This window comes from Cetorhinus maximus, chromosome 8, assembly GCF_964194155.1.
Source record: "Cetorhinus maximus chromosome 8, sCetMax3.hap1.1, whole genome shotgun sequence".
In the NCBI taxonomy this organism is placed as follows: Eukaryota; Metazoa; Chordata; class Chondrichthyes; order Lamniformes; family Cetorhinidae; genus Cetorhinus; species Cetorhinus maximus.
The window spans coordinates 30,683,047-30,700,913 of NC_135886.1; the positions used below are offsets into that span (position 1 = coordinate 30,683,047).

Here is a 17,867-nt window from a genome sequence, read left to right on the forward strand (position 1 = left end):
CTTCCATTTGTTTGCAATTAATTCATTGCTACTCACATACCTGATAATATGAGTGCATTATAATCCATCTTGGATAGTGGAGTTTGTAGACACATCAGTTTAATGAACCAGCTTTTTAACAGCATTCACTGCTGTAACAGTACATTATATGATTTTTACCATTTCTCTCAATGTTTTGTGCAATTAATATTTCCTGTATTGGTTCAGAAGCCTTTTCTGTGTCCATCATTCCTGATTACTACATTGCAATGTTTAATAAACAAGAACAAAACTGGTACTAATGCTATAAAACTTTATTATTTAAAGAAAAATATAACAATTAATTGTGACTTCTGTAAGAAATTGTCAATAAAAAACATTCCATGTCTTAGTTTTTTATGTAGGAATTGCAAGATTTTTTTTCTATAGTTGAAATGAATTTTTTTAAGGTATGTTTTTACTTTAATTGATCTTTCAACCTAATTGCAAGCCCATGGGCATGATAGTCTAATTTCAGTCTGTATGAGCTTATAATCTGTGACGGTCAATATGATATATACAGTGTAGGAATCGGATTTCGTTTCCACATCTCAAGCTAGCTTGTGGAAATGTATGAAACCACTTTGTTGAGATCTTTCCATTTAACTGTAAAATACACCAGAGTGGATCTATGGAATGAATGTTGAACAAGCAGTTACTGTTGTTTTGTCTATGACTATCTGCAATGTTTTGGCTGTGTGTAATATCTGCAAACATCACTAAATTAACTGATTCTATTTATAACATAGAAACATAACAGACCACAGAATGGGCAGAATTTAATGTGGCGACGGGGTTCTTGCCCACCGGCTGGACAGCTGGCAAGAGCCCACATCACCCCTTCTTAGCCAGGTCCACTGCATTAAGTGCCAACCAGGCAGTGGTGGGCCTTTCCTGGGATCAAGGACCCTGGGGGAGGAAGTCCTGCCTGCCCGGCCAATTACACAGTCTTTCCAACTTGGCCTCTGGTACATAGGATCCCTAACTTCCCACTTAGTAGATTTAACCCTCGAGTCTCCCTGAAAGACTCCCTTGTCCGCAGCCTTCAAACATTCTGGTTGCCTCTGGCAAAACTGAAACAGCAGCGGTTGAGGTCTTATCCAATCCACAATCCTTGCTCTCACTGTCTCTGTCATTTCTAGCTGTATAACGCACACGGTAACACAGTCCCTCCTCTATTCTTGGAGTTGTTCCTCACCAGGATAGTTCTGAACTGCGTGTTTTGAGACCAGCTGTAATTCAATCTCCCAATTAGCTTTCTGTTTACATTTTGCTTTTTAGCTTTCATCCCCATAGTGTCACATGGACACTTCTTGGAATTAAAATGCTTGCTAGGAGGTCCAATGACACTCCTTTCAGAATACTCCCAATTTCACTTTGAAATTAAAAGGACATTCCCAAAAGAATGTAGTGGAATTGTCATTGGACTAGTATTCCAGAGATCCAGGGTAATCCTCCAGGGACCCGGGTTTGAATCCCACCACGGCAGATGGTGAAATTTGAATCCAACAAAAATCTGGAGTTAAAAGTCTGATGACCACAAAGCCATTGCCAATTGTCATAAAAACCCATCTGGTTCACTAATGTCCTTTAGGGAAGAAAATCTGCTGTCCTTACCTGGCCTGGCCTACATGTGACTCCAGACCCACAGCAACGTGGTTGACTCTTAAATGCCCTCTGAACAAGAGAAATTAGGGATGGGCAATAAATGCTAGCCTAGCCAGCGACACCCACATCCCGTGAACGAATAAAAAGAAAAGAAAATACAGGCTTTTCCCAAAAACACAAAGGTCAATACACAGGGACTATATAAATGCAGGTTGTAGTTGTATTTGTATTCCTTGGGGTTAATTGGGAGCCTTTGGGGTGACTTTAATTCTATTTGGTAGAGTTGTATGGAACATTCCTATAACTAATGCACCTGCACAAATCAAGTGTAGAATTCATAGACTTCAGACTCCTTTTCATCTCTTTCCTCTACTAATCCTGCAGAAATATATTGAAGTCTAAATGCATATTCTCTGGTAACATCACTTAATAATGATGACACAATTGCTCCAAGGCTATTATGTCTCCAATTTTGATGTCAATGTATAGATTAGCTTGGGTATTATTGTCCAGCATGTAACTTAATCCCATTATATGTTGGGAATAAGGACCCAACTATCATTAAACCAGTCATTCAGATCACTCCAGATAATTCTTTCGTTCTGCTTTTGGCTGCCATTTTCTTTCCTCACTGAGATCAGCATATGCATTTTTAAAATTAACAGTTTAACAATGCAATTAAGATTACACAGTTCTTAAGAAATTTTCCAAAAAAGCAATAATAATTTAATTTTTAAAAAAAGTCTGAAGAAGTTTGCCTTGCTCTTGCCTTCCTCTTCGTTTTGTGCCTGGGGATTTAGCTTCAGCATCATTCTTCAAGCTTGTTTCTCAGTATTGAACAGTTCCAGCTCCTCCAGCAAGTTTTGCAAAGGGGCAAGTAACAGTATCATGGAATTCTTACAGATTGAGCAAATTTTGATGTATTACGCTGATGGGAAAACTTTGTCACATTAGACTGCGGTAGGACCTCAAATACCAGAAACAGTGATTTAGTCTCTGGGTTAGTATATATTTTTTAAAAATTGAGATGTAGGCTACTTGTACAATACATGAAGATATGTTACCTAGAGAATGGACAGAACTGCCTACATGAAAAATACTACATTCAGCCCTATTGCTGAAGCACCACAATTTGCCATCATGAATCCTGAAAATTTGATTTTTGAACCGATCTACATGGTACATTGTTTGCCTCGTACAAATCTTTCTAATTCAGCTATGATGCTAGATACATTCACGCTACTTTAAATTTCAAACAGATCTAGCAACTCAAAACTGGGCGTCTATGAGGCACTGTGAGCCATCAGCAGCAGCAGAATTGTCTTCAACCACAATCTGTAACCTCATGGCCCACCAAATGCCCCATGCTACCATTACCATCAAGCCTGGAGAACATAGGAATATAGAAGCAGGAGTAGGCCATTCAGCCTATTGAGCCTGCTCCACCATTCAATACAATCATGGTTGATCGCCCACATCAATGCCTTTTTCTTCACACTATCCCCATATCCCTTTATGTCATTGGCATTTAGAAATCTGTCAATCTCTACTTTGAACATACTCAATGACTGAGCCCTCTAGAGTAGAGAATTCCAAAGATTCACAACCCACTGAGTAAAAAAAAAATTCTCTTCATCTCGGTCCAAGAGGCTTCCCCCTTACTTTGAAATTGTGTCCCCTGGTTCAGTTTAGTCCCCTGGTTGGAGAGTCTACCCCAACCAGGGGAAACATCTTACCTGCATCTACCCTGTCTATCCCTCTAAGTATTTTGTAGATTTCAATTAGATCACCTCTCATTCTTCAAAACTCTAGAGAATACAGGCTCAGTTTCCTCAATTGCTCTTCATAGGACAGTCCTGCCATCGCAGGAACGAATCTGGTGAACCTTCGTTGCACCCCTTCTGTGGCAATAATATCCTTCCTAAGGCAAGGGGACCAAAACTACACAATGTACTCTGGGTGTGGTCTAACCAAAGTTCTATACATTGAAGCAAGACTTCGCTATTCCTGTACTCAAATCATCTTGCAATAAAAGCTAACATATCATTCGCCTTCCTAATTGCTTGCTGCAGCTGCATGTTAGCTTTCAGTGATTTATTGACCAGGACACCCAGATCCCTTTGCGCACCTACCATTTAAGAAATACTCTGCACATCTATTCCTCCTACCAATGTGGATAACCTCACATTTTTCCACATTATATTCCATCTGCCATATTCTTGTCCACTCACCAAGTCTGTCCAAATCCTCTTGAAGCTACTTTGGATTTTCCTCCCAACACACATTCCCACCTAGCTTTGTGTCATCCGCGAACTTGGAAATATTACATTTGGTCCCCACATCCAAATCATTGATGTATTATGAACAGCTGGGGCCAAGTACTGATCCCTGCAATACCCCACTAGTCACAGCCTGCCAACTCAAGAATAACTGACTCATTTATTCCTACTCTTTTTTCTGCCTGTTAACCAATCCTTAATCCATTCCAGTATATTACCTCCTATCCCATGTGCTTTAGTTTTGCTAACCAACCTCTTGTGGGGGACTTTATCAAAAGCCTTCTGAAAATCCAAGTATACTATGTCCACCAAGTCCCCTTTCATCAATTCTGTTAGTAACATCCTCAAATAACTCCCAACAGGTTCGTCAAACATGATTTTCTCATTCATAAATTCATGTTGACTGTGCACAATCAGATCATTATTATCCAAGTGTCCATTAATTACATCCTTCATAGTAGATTCTAGCATTTTCCCTACCGCTGATATAAAGCTAACAGGTCTGTAGTTCCCTGTTTTCCCTCTCTCATTCTTCTTAAATAGTGAGATGATATTTACTACCTTCCAATCTGCAGGAACCGTTCCAGAATCTATAGAATTTTGGAAGATGATCATCAGTGCATCTACTATCTCCATAGTTACCTCTTTCAACACTCTGGGATCAGGTCCTGGGGACTTATAAACCTTCAGTCCAATCAGTTTCTCCACCACAACATTCTAACTAATACTAATCTCCTTAAATTTCTCATTCTCCCTAGTCCCTTGGATCTCTAATTCTGGGAGATTTCTTGTATCGTCCTCAGTGAAGACAGACAAAGTAATCATTTAGCTTCTCTGCCATTTCTCTATTCCCCATTGTAAATTATCCTGACTCTGCCTGTAATGGATCTATGTTTGTCTCAGCCAAACGTCTCAGTTTTACATACCTATAGAAGCTTTTACAGTCTTTTTTGAAATGTTTTTGATGTTAATGAATGCTAGTTTAAATTTGTATTCTGTTCTCCCTATATCAGTTTCTTGGTCCTCCTTTGCTGTATTCGAAAATGCTCCCAGTTCTCAGGTTTGCTACTATTTCTGGCAACTTTGTAGGCCTTTTCTTTTAGTCTTATGCAACCCTTAGTTTCCTTTGTTAGCTACGGTTGACTGACTTCTTATTGGTTTTTTGTGCGTTGAAGGAATGTATCGTTGCTATAAACTATGTAATAATTCTTTAAAGACTGTCTAGTGCCTATGTACCATCATACCTTTCAATGTATTTTTGCGATCCACCTCAGCTAATTTGCCCCTCATATCTTCATAATTTGTTTTGTTCAAATTAAAACATCCTGGCTTTAGATTGAGCTACCTCACTTTCAAACATAATGGATAATTCTTTCATATTATGGTCACTCATCCCTAAAGTTCTTTTACAACAAGTTTATTAATTAAAAGCAAAAAACTGCAGATGCTGGAAATCCAAAACAAAAACAAAAATACCTGAAAAAACTCAGCAGGTCTGACAGCATCTGCGGAGAGGAATACAGTTAACGTTTCGAGTCCGTATGACTCTTCAACAGAACTAAGGAAAAATAGAAAAGAGGTGATATTTCACCTCTTTTCTATTTTTCCTTAGTTCTGTTGAAGAGTCATATGGACTCGAAACGTTAACTGTATTCCTCTCAGCAGATGCTGTCAGACCTGCTGAGTTTTTCCAAGTTTATTAATTAGCCCTTTTTGTCATATAATACTAGATCTAAAATAGCCTGTTCTCTAGTCAGTTCCTCAACACACTGCTCTAGAAAAACATCCCTAGCGCACCCCAGAAACTCGTACTCCACAGCATTAGTGCTCATTAGGTTTACCCAGTCTATATGCAGATTGAAGTCGCCCATGATTACTGTATTACCTGTGATACATGCTTCTCTAATCTCCTGATTAATACCATGCACCACACTACCACTACTGTTTGGTGGCCTATAAACAAGTCCTACCAATGTTTTCTGCCCCTTGCTGTTTCTTAGCTCCACGCAAACAAATTCCACATTTTTGTTCTTCCAATCTCAGATCCTTCCTTACTAATGTACTGATCCAACCCTTATTATCAGCGCAACATCATCTCCTTTTCCTTTTTGCCTGTCCATCCTAAATGTTGAATATCCTTGAATATTCAGTTTCCATTCTTGGTCACGGTCTAGCCACATTTCCTAAATGGCAATTAGATTATACCCATTTACCTGTATTTGTGTTTTTAAGTCACCTACCTTGTTGCAAATGCTCTGTGCATTCAGGTAGAGTGCCCTTAACTTTGGCTTTTTGACATTATTCCGCATTCTAAACTCGCCTTCATTTCGCCTGACTTCTAATTTCACTTGCTACTTTTCTAGTTCCCATTACCAGCTTTATTTCCTTCCAATTTGAGCTACCCCATGTTCCTACCCCCCCTTCCCAACAAGTTAGTTTAAACAACCAGGGATCAACCCTAGTCCAATGAAGGCTGCAGGGGGGCATGCCAGGAGCAGAACTTGGCATAGTTAAAATTGAGGTGTCAACATGGTGAAGCTACAACACAGGACTACTTGCGTGCCAAAAGGTGAAAGCAGCACACAAGAGCTAAGCGATCGCACAACCAATGGATGAAATCTAAGCTCTGCAGTCCTGCCACATCTAGTCATGAATGGTGGTGGACAATTAAGCAACTAACTGGAGATGGAGGCTCCACAAGTATCTCCATCCTCAATGATGGGGGAGCCCACCACATTACTGAAAAAGACAAAGCTGAAACATTTGCAACTATCTTGAGCAAAAAGTGCCGAGTGGATGATCCATCACAGCCTCCTCCTGAGGTCCCCAGTATCACAGATGCCAGTCTTCAGCCAATTCGATTCACCCCATGTGATATCAAGAAACTGCTGAAGGCAATGGATATTGCAAAAGCTATGGACCCTGACAAAACATTCCGGCAATAGTACTGAAGACTTCTGCTCCAGAACTAGCTGCACCTTTAGCCAAGCTGTTCCAGTACAGCTACAACACTGGAATCTACCGGGCTATGTGGAAAATTGTCCAGGTATGTCCGGTACACAAAAAACAGGACAAATCCAACCCGCCCAGTTCCTGTCCAGCCAGTTACTGCCCAATCATTCTATCCTTGATCCTCAGCAAAGTTATGGAAGGCGTGGTCGACAGTGTTATCAAGCAGCACTTTCTTGGCAATAACTTGCTCTCTGATGCTGCATTTAGGTTCTGCCAGGGCCACTCAGCTCCTGACCTCATTACAACCATAATCAAAAACATGGATGAGAGAGCTGAACTCAAGAGGTAAGGTGAGAGTGACATTGAGGCCGCATTTGACCGAGTGTGGCATCAAGGAGCCCTAGCAAAACTGGAGTCAATAGAAATCAGGAGGAAAACTCTCCACTGGTTGGAGTCAGACCTATCAGAAAGGAAGATGGTTGTGGTTGTTTGAGGCCAGTCATCTCAGTCACAGGACATCACTGCAGGAGTTCCTCAGGATAGTGTCCTAGGCCCAACCATCTTCAGCTGCTTCATCAATGATCTTCCCTCCATCAGGTCAGTAGTGGGGATATTCGTCAAAGATTGCACAATGTTCAGCACCATTCATGACTCCTCAGATACAGAAGCAGTCTGCATCCATATGCAGCAAGACCTGAACAATATTCGGGCCTGGGCTGATAAGTGGCAAATAACATTTGGGCCACACAAGTGCCATGCAAAGAGCATCTCCAACAAGAAGGAATTCTATCATCTCTCCTTGACATTCAATGGCATCACCATCACTGAATCCCCCACTATCAACATCCCGGGGGTTACCATTGACCAGAAACTGAACTGGACCCTCCATAGAAATACTGTGGCTACAAGAGCAGATCAGAGGCTGGGAATTCTATGGAGAGTAACTCACCTCCTGATTCCCCAAAAGCCTGTCCACCATCTACAAGGCACAAGTCAGTCAAGTATGGAATACTTTCCACTTGTGTGGATGAGTGCAGCTCCAGCAACTCTCAAGAAGGTCGATTACCATCCTGGACAAAGCAGCCCACATGATTGGCACCCCAACCACCATCTTAAACATTCACTCCCTCCACCATCGATGCACAGTGGCAGCAGTATACCATCTATAAGCTACCTTCGATAGCACCTTCCAAACCTGGGACCGCTACCACCTAGAAGGACAAGGGCAGCAGATGCATGGATCTCCACCATATGCAAGTGCCCCTCAATGCCATCCTGACTTGGAACAATATTGTCGTTCCTTCACTGTCACTGGATCAAAACACTGGAACTCCCTCCCTAACAGCACTGCGAGTGCACTATACCACATGTACTGCAGCGGTTCAAGAAGGTGGCTTACCACTAACTTCTCGAGGGCAATTAGGGATGGGCAATAAATACCGGCTTACTCAGCAACGCCCACATCCTGTGAACAAATTTTTAAAAATCCTACTTTAAACTGACTGCAGACATGGTACTTTTGTGATCTTAAAGTGTAAATCAGCTGACCTAGAATAAACTTGCAGCATTGTAGATGAATAAATATGGACCATTGTGTTACAGGCACTAATTTAAAATAAATATGGGGAATTGTTCCCAAGTATTTGGTTAAAAGTGGGATCCAGCAGCAAGAGAGGGCCTGACAGTCTCTTTCATTAACTCTTGGACTGAACAGCACTAAGCGAACCAGATCACACTTTTTTTTTCCAGGAAATGCTGACTGAGTCCTTGAAGCACTGACAGCATGTTTACATTTTTGTGACTCCGAAATTCAAGATAGGTTGGGTCATCATTTATACTAAAGAGTATAATCAATAGAGAGAAGGTTAGGGGCATGGTGGTGTTGCGTGGGGAGGGGTGAACAGAAATTTGTCCTGCATCTATGATGGGTGGCATGTTAGCAGAGCAGCTGCTCTTGAGTTCCAATCCATGCCAGCCTGAGGCCTGGGACAAGCTCATTTGAATCAAATGGCAAGCTGCAGATGCCAAATAATGATCTCGATGCAGATTGCCCATTAGGGCTTGAAACATTCCAGCTGGTTCTGATGCCAGGGTGACACAGGCAGGTGGTTGGGGAGGGAGTGGGGGCAGGAGGCAAAGTGAGTGAGGTGGGGAATGGGATGTGAGCTTGGGCCAACCACAGCTTACAATATTTTCATGGAGCCAACTCTATTTATATTGTCTGGAACCCATAATATTAATGCTGCATTATATTTTACACTAGAAAATTCTTATCTCAGAGTTATGAGAAACATCCTGTTTCAGAATTCTGTACCTTTGTGATTTCTGCTTCGATCAGGAATGCAATTTTTTTGAAGTTGATTCTGCCTCATTGTCAGGTACACTATTGTTAGATAAAAACAAAAAGCTAAAAGCTACTGCGGATGTTGGAAATCCAAAACAAAAACAGAATTACCTGGAAAAACTCAGCAGGTCTGGCAGCATCGGTGGAGAAGAAATCAGTTAACGTTTCGATTCCTCATGACCCTTCGGCAGAACTGAGTATAGTTAGGAGAGAGGTGAAATATAAGCTGGTTTAAGGTGGGGGGGCGGGGGGAGAGAGAAGTTGAGGGTGGGGTCGTTTAGGGATAAGCAAGCAGTGATAGGAGCAGAGAATCAAAAGATGTCACAGACAAAAGGATCAAAGAGGTGTTGAAGGTGGTGATATTATCTAAGAAAAGTGCTAATTAAGAATGGATGGCAGGATACTCAAGGTACAGCTATTGTTAGACCTGTTTTCCCTGGGATGCATTTGTCTGTTCTGTTTGAGTGGCTATTGCAATCCCACCAAATCTGAATGTTAACCATAATGAACACATTCAACAATGCAGTAATAGGTTTTATTGTGAAAGGTAATGAATAAAAACAACTTTGTTAACATTCTTCAAGTTTCTTGCTTAATTTATGTGCATCAAACCCTGAGCTGTTTCGATTGCATGCATACATTTCTGAGAATGCTTTTTGTATGCAGCAGAAACTCAACTATATGTTATGAACCTTTTGAAACCCTTTGCATGAGAATTCATTTTCATAGCCACTTTATATTTAACAAATCTCATTTATGAATGGAGGTTGCTAAATGTGAACTATTTGCATTGGAACTTTATTTTCTTAAAGTGCTTGGTTTGTTTTTGTTTTGTTAAAGATTGTGCCAACTGATGCATATCACATGGAATTTCGTGGCCATTTGCCTGACACCTCTGGTTTCAGATCTGGCAGTGCGTAACATTCCAACTCTCTGACCAACATGTGTGGTTAAGTTCTTTGTCCATTCTTTATCATGGCAGTTAGTAAAGGAACTCTCCTCCCTCCACAAACCACAAGCCACAGTGGAATCTGTGACCTTGGTGACTAATGTCCAAGCCTAGAGAAGAGTTGGACTTGAATTTATTTCAATCCCAGGATGTGAAAGAGTTTGAAAAGTGAAGTTGTTGGTTGCAAGCTCCTTGCTCATGAATATAATTGTCCTGTTGCATAGTAATTTTTTCCTTTTACTTTTAAGCACAATCTTTTGTGTGTGTGCACTGTATTTATGCATTCATTATAATAGACGTTGTAAGCAATGAACAGAAGAAGAATCACTCTTTTATTTTCTATCTGTCAGCGCTGTGTAACATCTTCAAACCTTTCCGTAAAGTGGAATATTGTTGTTTGTGTTTTGGATATGAGGTTTTCTTGATATAAGGTTTTATATATCTCTCAACTTTGAGAATTTAATTGTTGAAAGGCTGTTCTGCAGATCTGATGTTCATGAGATGGATTAATTTGCTTGTTCTAGACCAAAAACTTAATGTGGACTTCTGGCGGTCTAAAAATCTACCACAATAGTAAATAGTTTGTCGAAATTCTCCACTTTTTGGTTGCATGCATCTGCTGCTATGAGAGGTTTGTTGTATTAAGCTGTCTTGTGGAATATAGGAAAAGGAGTAGGCCACTTGACCCGTTGAGCTGACTCTTCCTTTCTTCTCATGATGAGAGAAGGCAAGTGTAGTGGTGAAGGGTAGTTTATCAGAGGGAAGTACATGGTGGTTTACAGGGGTCTGTATTAGGACCACTGCTCTTTTTGATGTACATTAATGACCTGACCTTGGGTATAGGGAGTCTTCAGAAGTCAGAGAGCTTGGAAATGTAGTACACAGTGAAATTTAATGCAGAGGATTAAGAAGTGATGTATTTTGGAAGGAGAAATGGGGAGAGGCAATATAAATTAAATGGTCCAATTTTAAACGAGGTACAGGAATAGAAAGACATGGGGGTTTACATACTCAAATCTATGACGTGGCTGAACAATTAGAGAAGGCTTTTAGAAAGCTTATATGATCCTTGACTATATATAGAGGCGTAGAATATAAAAGTAAATAAGTTATGGTGAACATTTATGAATCACTGGTTAAGCCTCAGCTGGTGTATTGTATTGCATTGTCATGCACTTTGGAAAGAATATCAAGACTTGGAAAGGGTGCAGGGAAGATTTTCTACACTGATAGCAGGGATGAGGGGCTTCAGTTTTGTGGAGAGACTAGAGAAACTGGGATTGTTCCCCTTGGAACAGAGAAGGTTAAGGGGTGATTTATTGGAGATATTCAAAATTACGAGTGGTTTTGATATAGAGAAACAATTTCCACTGAAGGGAGGATCAGTAGCCAGTGGAAACAGAATTGGGATAATTTAGGATAATAAAAACCCTGGAGGGGAGATGAAGAGAAATAACTTTTTGATGAGACTTGCTATTATCTGGAATGCACTACCTAAAAGATTAGTGGAACCAGATTCAGTGGCAACTTTCAAAAGGGAATTGGATAAATACTAGAAAATAGAGGAATTTGTAGGGCTGTAGTGAAAAGAGCAGGGGAGTGGGACTAATTGGGTAGCTCTTCCATGAGCCAGCACAGGCATGATATGCTGAGTGGCGTTCTTCTGTGTTATACGATACTATGTGTGGACAACTCTGGCAAGACACAATACTTGTCCATCCCCATTAATCTTGATGAGATTAAGGCCAGAAATCAGGCAGAGCGTCAGTTAAAATGAGGCCAGTCACTTACTTCCTCTGATCTTGCTGCATTGCCTCCGTGTTCTGATCCTGTTTTGAGCAGGAGAACAGGACCCCCTCAAGAAGGCAGTAAGTGGAGGAGGTCAAGCCAGGCTTGTTGGGAAGGGGCTCTTGGGCTAGACAAAGCCAGCAAATAAGATCTGGCTGGGTTTGAGTTGTTCTCTTAGAACATTTTATTCACATGAAGCCCTGCTGTACGTTTGACCAGGCCTCCACATCCCTGGATGCCAGGGTTTGCCGTCCCTTTGGGGCTCCTCTGCACCGTACCTATCCTCCCTTTAAAATCAGGGCCTAAGACTCAATCACGTAGTTTAGGATAGAATTCCTGTGTAGCCCAGAGTATAGGGGTGGCAGGTTTCTTTCCCTGAGGAGCATTTTCGTTATCCTTGCAAGGTTTGTTAAAAGGTGAGAAAAAAGCAGCAGAATGCAGGAGGTGATAAATATGTTTACACATTACTTAAGTCCCCTCTAGCAATATTTCCCAATTACCCTAATCACTTAATTTGCTACCTGTATATGACTCTATGACTCTTGAATTAATGTGCACAACAGCACTTGTAGAATGTGTTTGTGAAGAAATTTGCACACTCTTTCAATTTTAATTTTTTTCTCATACCTCATTTCTTTTCCAGAAATCTGGTGGTGCAGGAGGAACGAAGCCCAGAGGTAGACCCAAGAAACTGGTAGGCTACATGTTTGTTTCTAATATTATACATAGTGCTGGGTTGAACAAATCACCATATATTGGACACCCAAATGTTAACATTGATGATTGTGACTTCATGGAAATTGGCAACAGGATCCCAATCAGCAATATTGTGCAGTCACCGGCATAACATTTCAAGTTATGCCTGTCTATCATGATGACACGATACATCCATATGATATAATAGTGAAACTCATGAATTGTAATGCAGTTAACCCAACACTAATTGTATAGAAATGTTAATTTGTGATGCTTAATGTGTCAAGCTTATCGATAGTTTTGGTGAGAGGATCTTCAGATAAAGTATTTGTAGATTAAATTGACCTGTTTTGAGGCCTATGAAACACTTGCTGTATCATGGGACCTTTTATGATATGCATTTACTAATGTGAAGTAGGGAAGGGCAAGGACTTATAAGTTTGCCTACAGGTTTAGGCCAATCTATTTATTTTTTAAAAATTTAGCTCACACACTGGAGCTGGAAGTGACACTAATATTATGAAGACTAAAGCTACCCGAACAACAGGGTTAGTTTCTACTGTTATGATATTGATTGTATGGACTAAGTTATAATTTTAACTAAACTATTTTTTTAACACTAATTCTGTTTAACCTGTTGCCCTATTATTTCCATTTCCAATTCTTGCCTTAAATTTTACTTTTTTAACTTATCCTCTCTATCCTAACATTTTCTCCCTTTTAAGAAATAAAGTTCAAGTTATTTCAGTTTCCTTGTATTTCTTTCATCTTGCTTCTATTATCCATTTTGATAATGCGAGTTAATTTCTTAAAGGTTTTTTTCCCCATGTCTAATTACAAATTAAAAGACTGGATTCCAGTCTGTCAAAAATCCTGGATATGAAAGTTAGCATTGTTTCATCATATGTGCATCTAGGTCTTTCTTTCTATTTTATTTTCTTCTTGATGTTCTTCCCTTCCCTTCATCCTCTCCAAATTGGCCATTATTTACATGAGCTTTGACTGAGAGTTCGGCTGACTTTTTGACTGAGGAGAATGGGACTTCTTGCCCACATCTGCCCTCCAGCAAGGGTCACTGGATAATGACAAAGTGTGGTAATCCACCCTACTTCAGGAACACCTTAGGCCAATTGTCTCACCACTGCGCCACAAACCAACAGGGAATCAACTAATTCATCATATGCTGTGGATCTAACCTATAACTTTCCTGACAAGAAAAGCTCTTTGAGCCAATGTCTAGCCCCAGGTCAATCTTTGCCACTTCTGTGTCCGAACTAAGCACAGGGATATTGAAAGAGTATATTTGTAGTGGATTCTTCAGTCAATCAGAATCTGGATGAGGAAACTCATCTGCACTGCTAGAAGAGTTAAAATTTGATTTTGTTTTTGAGCATCTACGTTGACTGTGCTCCTATGAAGCTCACAAACCTGCAGTCGAATAGCTTCCATCAATGTACTACAAAGAGCATAAATATTATTTGGACACAGTTTCTTCGGTTGTATTTTTAAAAAAAAAAGAAAAAAACTCTTTGCACTGGTGGCAGTAATTTCCAAGCTTTTATTTGAATTTTTTGCCATGATTCATTACTTATAAAAAGGATAGGAACTGTTCCCTGGTCACGCCTATCTCTTTATCATTGCTGTGGTTAGCCATAATTTCTGAGATCTATATTGTGCACTCCAAGAAGATTTTTTGCTCTTGTGTACCGGTTTGCTAACTTGCATCAATAAAACTGTAAGTCTCTTAGCTAAACTAATTCCATAGAAGATGGATTCTGTATAATTCTAATTTCTAGTTTAAACCAAATAACCTTATTTCCCTTCCTGATCAAATAATTCTGAATTACAGTTTATGAACCACTACAATAATAAAACCACCAAAATTCGACTACTTTCACAAGTCCTGGACTTAGTGCAATGGAAAATGACTAAAATGAAACCTGAAAAGGAATAAATCCTAAAAGCAAGAAACCCAATACACGTGTGCTAGCTGATCTGTATCTGGACTTTTGAATGGCCTTGGGAAAATAGATGCTCTTCACTAATATTTTTCAAAGTGTGTACTCCACACAGTAATGAAAGCCATCTTCTGATCCTTCCATTTGTTTGAATTTTGACAGGAGACTGGTTGATGGAGCACATTCTAATGTACGACTAAGTTCCGTTGTTTCTTTTTTATTTTGAACTTGTCCTGTTTCCCCATCTTTGATTGCCCAAACTAAACATTTTTTAATCTTAAGAATACTTGGAGACTATTTGTTTCCAGGCTTTTTCCAGTCCCACTGTATAATCCGTATATAATTAGCAGGTGAAAGCACATGAGAGTGGTGAATTGACTTGCGTTTCCCTCATATCCATGCTATAGAAGCATCTTGCCTTTGCTCAATGCATCAACAGGAACCCACAGCTTGAGGAGCTGTGGGCACTCTTTAATTTCTTTTAGGCTGATTGGGTGTTTTACCCCGATGGTATTTGTAAGACTCCATGTGAGCAGAGTGACTGTGCCACATTTGTGTTTGACAGCCATAATATTGTTCGGATAATTGTGAAGCATGATACCATTCACAGAAATTCTGTAGAAATGCAGCTTTAAAGCCAGCGCATGTGCTAACTGTTAAATCAGCAATAGGAAAACGTGGGGTCTGAACAGAGCATTTGCGTATTGTTTGCCCCATATGCTGAGATGGACTGGATGACGCAGCATTGTCCTAGAGAGCCACGTTTTTACCAATATGGACCTTTTTTCTTTCTTTATTTTCTGTCCTGTCATCCTTAAGGTGTGGACTCACACTGGGGTACGGTTCCTTGAACAGAAATCCTCTGGTTCCTTGTTTAATTGGACATTCTTCATGCCAGCATCTGGACTGAGAGTGTTGGCCATGGGAGACATCACAACTGAGCCTTAACCAGCATTCACCCATGCTCATTTTCCATCAGCCTGTGGGGACCCTGATAGATATTTTCCTCTCCCTAGCACAGGGGCATTGAGGCCAATTGTAGTTGTCCCCTCACTATCCTAACTGAGCCGAAGTAACTCGTGGATTAAACCTGGGACCTTTTACAGTCTGTATGTCTCAACAACACAGTAGGGTTGTACATTTATCCAAAGAGTCATTGGGAGGAACTGAATATGGACATACTTTAGTGAATTTAAGAAAAAAAGACTTGGGAATATGGAAGATGCAAACATTTTTAAAGAATGAAACATTAGTTGCTTTAAAATTTTCTGAATAACTGAAAATTAGCATCACCGTATAAATTGAACTGGATGTTTTTTGTATATTCATGGTTTGTGGTTGGAGAATTCAGCCTAGCTGCAAGAGCTAACTGAACAAGTATGCAACTTACAAAAAGTATTGATTAAGATTTTGATGGCCAAAAATGTACAAGAGTCTGACATCACTTGATCCTAATTCTCATGAGTTTCACCTGACGTTTCCAGAAATGAACACTTGACAGATAATATACAGGTTTTTCTGAAGTTGGTTTGTGCAGTAGTGTGTTAAAACATTTCAATCGTGCAGTTTCTCTAATATCCTCCCTCTTTAAAATATTAGGAGTATTACAACTCTTAACCCTAGGCTGAGACAAAAAAAACTTTTTTCTAGTGGGTTCATTTAATTACCATTGAAGGAGTTTGATTAAAGTTTCATAGTAGCATTTATGAATCTGGTGTCTGAGGTCCCTAAACTCATTGTTAGGTGCCACTCTTGTATGATTTTTGTAGACTTTTGCTATGTAAAATTAACATTGTTACTCTAGTAACAGTTAACCAAGGATATTCAAGGATAGCCATATAAATACTGTGGCTACAAAAGCAGGTCAGAGGCTAGGAATCCTGCAACGAGTAACTCGCCTCCTGACTCCCCGAAGCCTGTCCGCCATCTACAAGGCACAAGTCAAGAGTGTGATGGAATACCCTCAGCTTGTCTGGATGAGTGCAGCTTTCACAACACACAAGAAGCTCCACACCATCCAGGACAAAGCAGCCCACTTGATTGGCACCCCATCCACAAACATTCACTCCCTCCACCATTGATGCACAGTGGCAGCAGTGTATACCATCTACAAGATGTATTGCAACAACTCACCAAGGCTCCTTAGACAGCACCATCCAAACTCATGACCACTACCGTCTAGAAGGACAAGGACAGCAGATACATGGGAACACCACCACCTGGAAGTTCTCCTCCAAGCCATCCATCATCCTGACTGGAAATATAATGCTGTTCCTTCACTGTCACTGGATCAAAATCCTGGAACACACTCCCTAACAGCACTATGGGTGTCCCTACACCACACGGACTGCAGCGGTTCAAGAAGGCAGCTCACCACCATCTTCTTGAGGGCAATTAGGAATGGGCAATAAATGCTGGCCTAGCCAGCGACACCAGTATCCCATGAATGAATTTTTAAAATTTAATCAACTTGAATTTTAGTTAATTGTTGTTAAATATTGTTGTATTATCTGTAAATAGCTAGAAACTAATGTGTTATGTGTAAGTGTTCCAGAGGGCCATATTCCAGTAGCCATTTCAGGCACCAAGCTTGCTGAAAATGTCTGCCCTTATCAGTGCTGGTGTGATCTCTTCCAGTGTTGGAATGGGGTAGTGATCCCTCTTAATGGCTTGATTAAGATCTTTGGGATCCAGGCAAGTTCTTAGCTGTCCATTTGGCTTTTCTCTCACCATGATGGAATTTACCCAACCTGTAGACTCTGTGACTCAGGCGATCACCTTCCTTTCTCCCAACTCTTGGAGCTCTCTTTCAAGCTTTTTTAGTTCTATTGTAATTTATGTGGGGAATGAATCACTGGTTTCATCGCTGGGTCAATAGTGAGGTGATACTCAAAATATTCAAAGCATTCAACCATGTCCCCAAAACACTCTGGGTACATGTGCATGAGATCTTTGTATCTGATCGAAGGGTGCTTTTCAATGGATGTACCCTCTTCAGCCCTCAGTGTCCCCTACTTCATGTCATGGTTTATTGAGATAATCTGCAGCTCTTCACAACTGCTCAAACCCAGGAAAGCAGGGCCATCTATTTCAGTGACGTAGAATGTACAACTAACATCTTTGCCTTTGTGTGTCCCTCTGATTTGGGTTGATATCAGTTCCCCCGTATGCTTTTAGCATGATATTACTCGGTTTCAGAACATTTCTTTGGATAACCGTTTCCAAATTTTCAGGAAAGATCATTTGGTATAGTCTGAGTGGGATGATGTAACTCT

The 17,867-nt window shown here is 40.3% G+C and overlaps 1 protein-coding gene across 11 annotated transcripts in view; it reads left to right on the forward strand.

Moving 5' to 3' along the window:
- The window catches only part of LOC144683541 (high mobility group protein HMG-I/HMG-Y-like), a 114,409-nt gene that overhangs the window by 15,188 nt on the left and 81,354 nt on the right, over positions 1-17,867 (forward strand). For all 11 annotated transcript variants that reach the window (XR_013577287.1, XM_078546649.1, XM_078546642.1 and 8 more), the window contains exon 4: positions 12,582-12,632. Coding sequence is in view for 10 of the 11 variants with exons in the window: in XM_078546649.1 (XP_078402775.1) it covers positions 12,582-12,632 (51 nt within the window). In the remaining variant the exon portion in view is untranslated. The remainder of the gene's footprint in view (positions 1-12,581; positions 12,633-17,867) is intronic.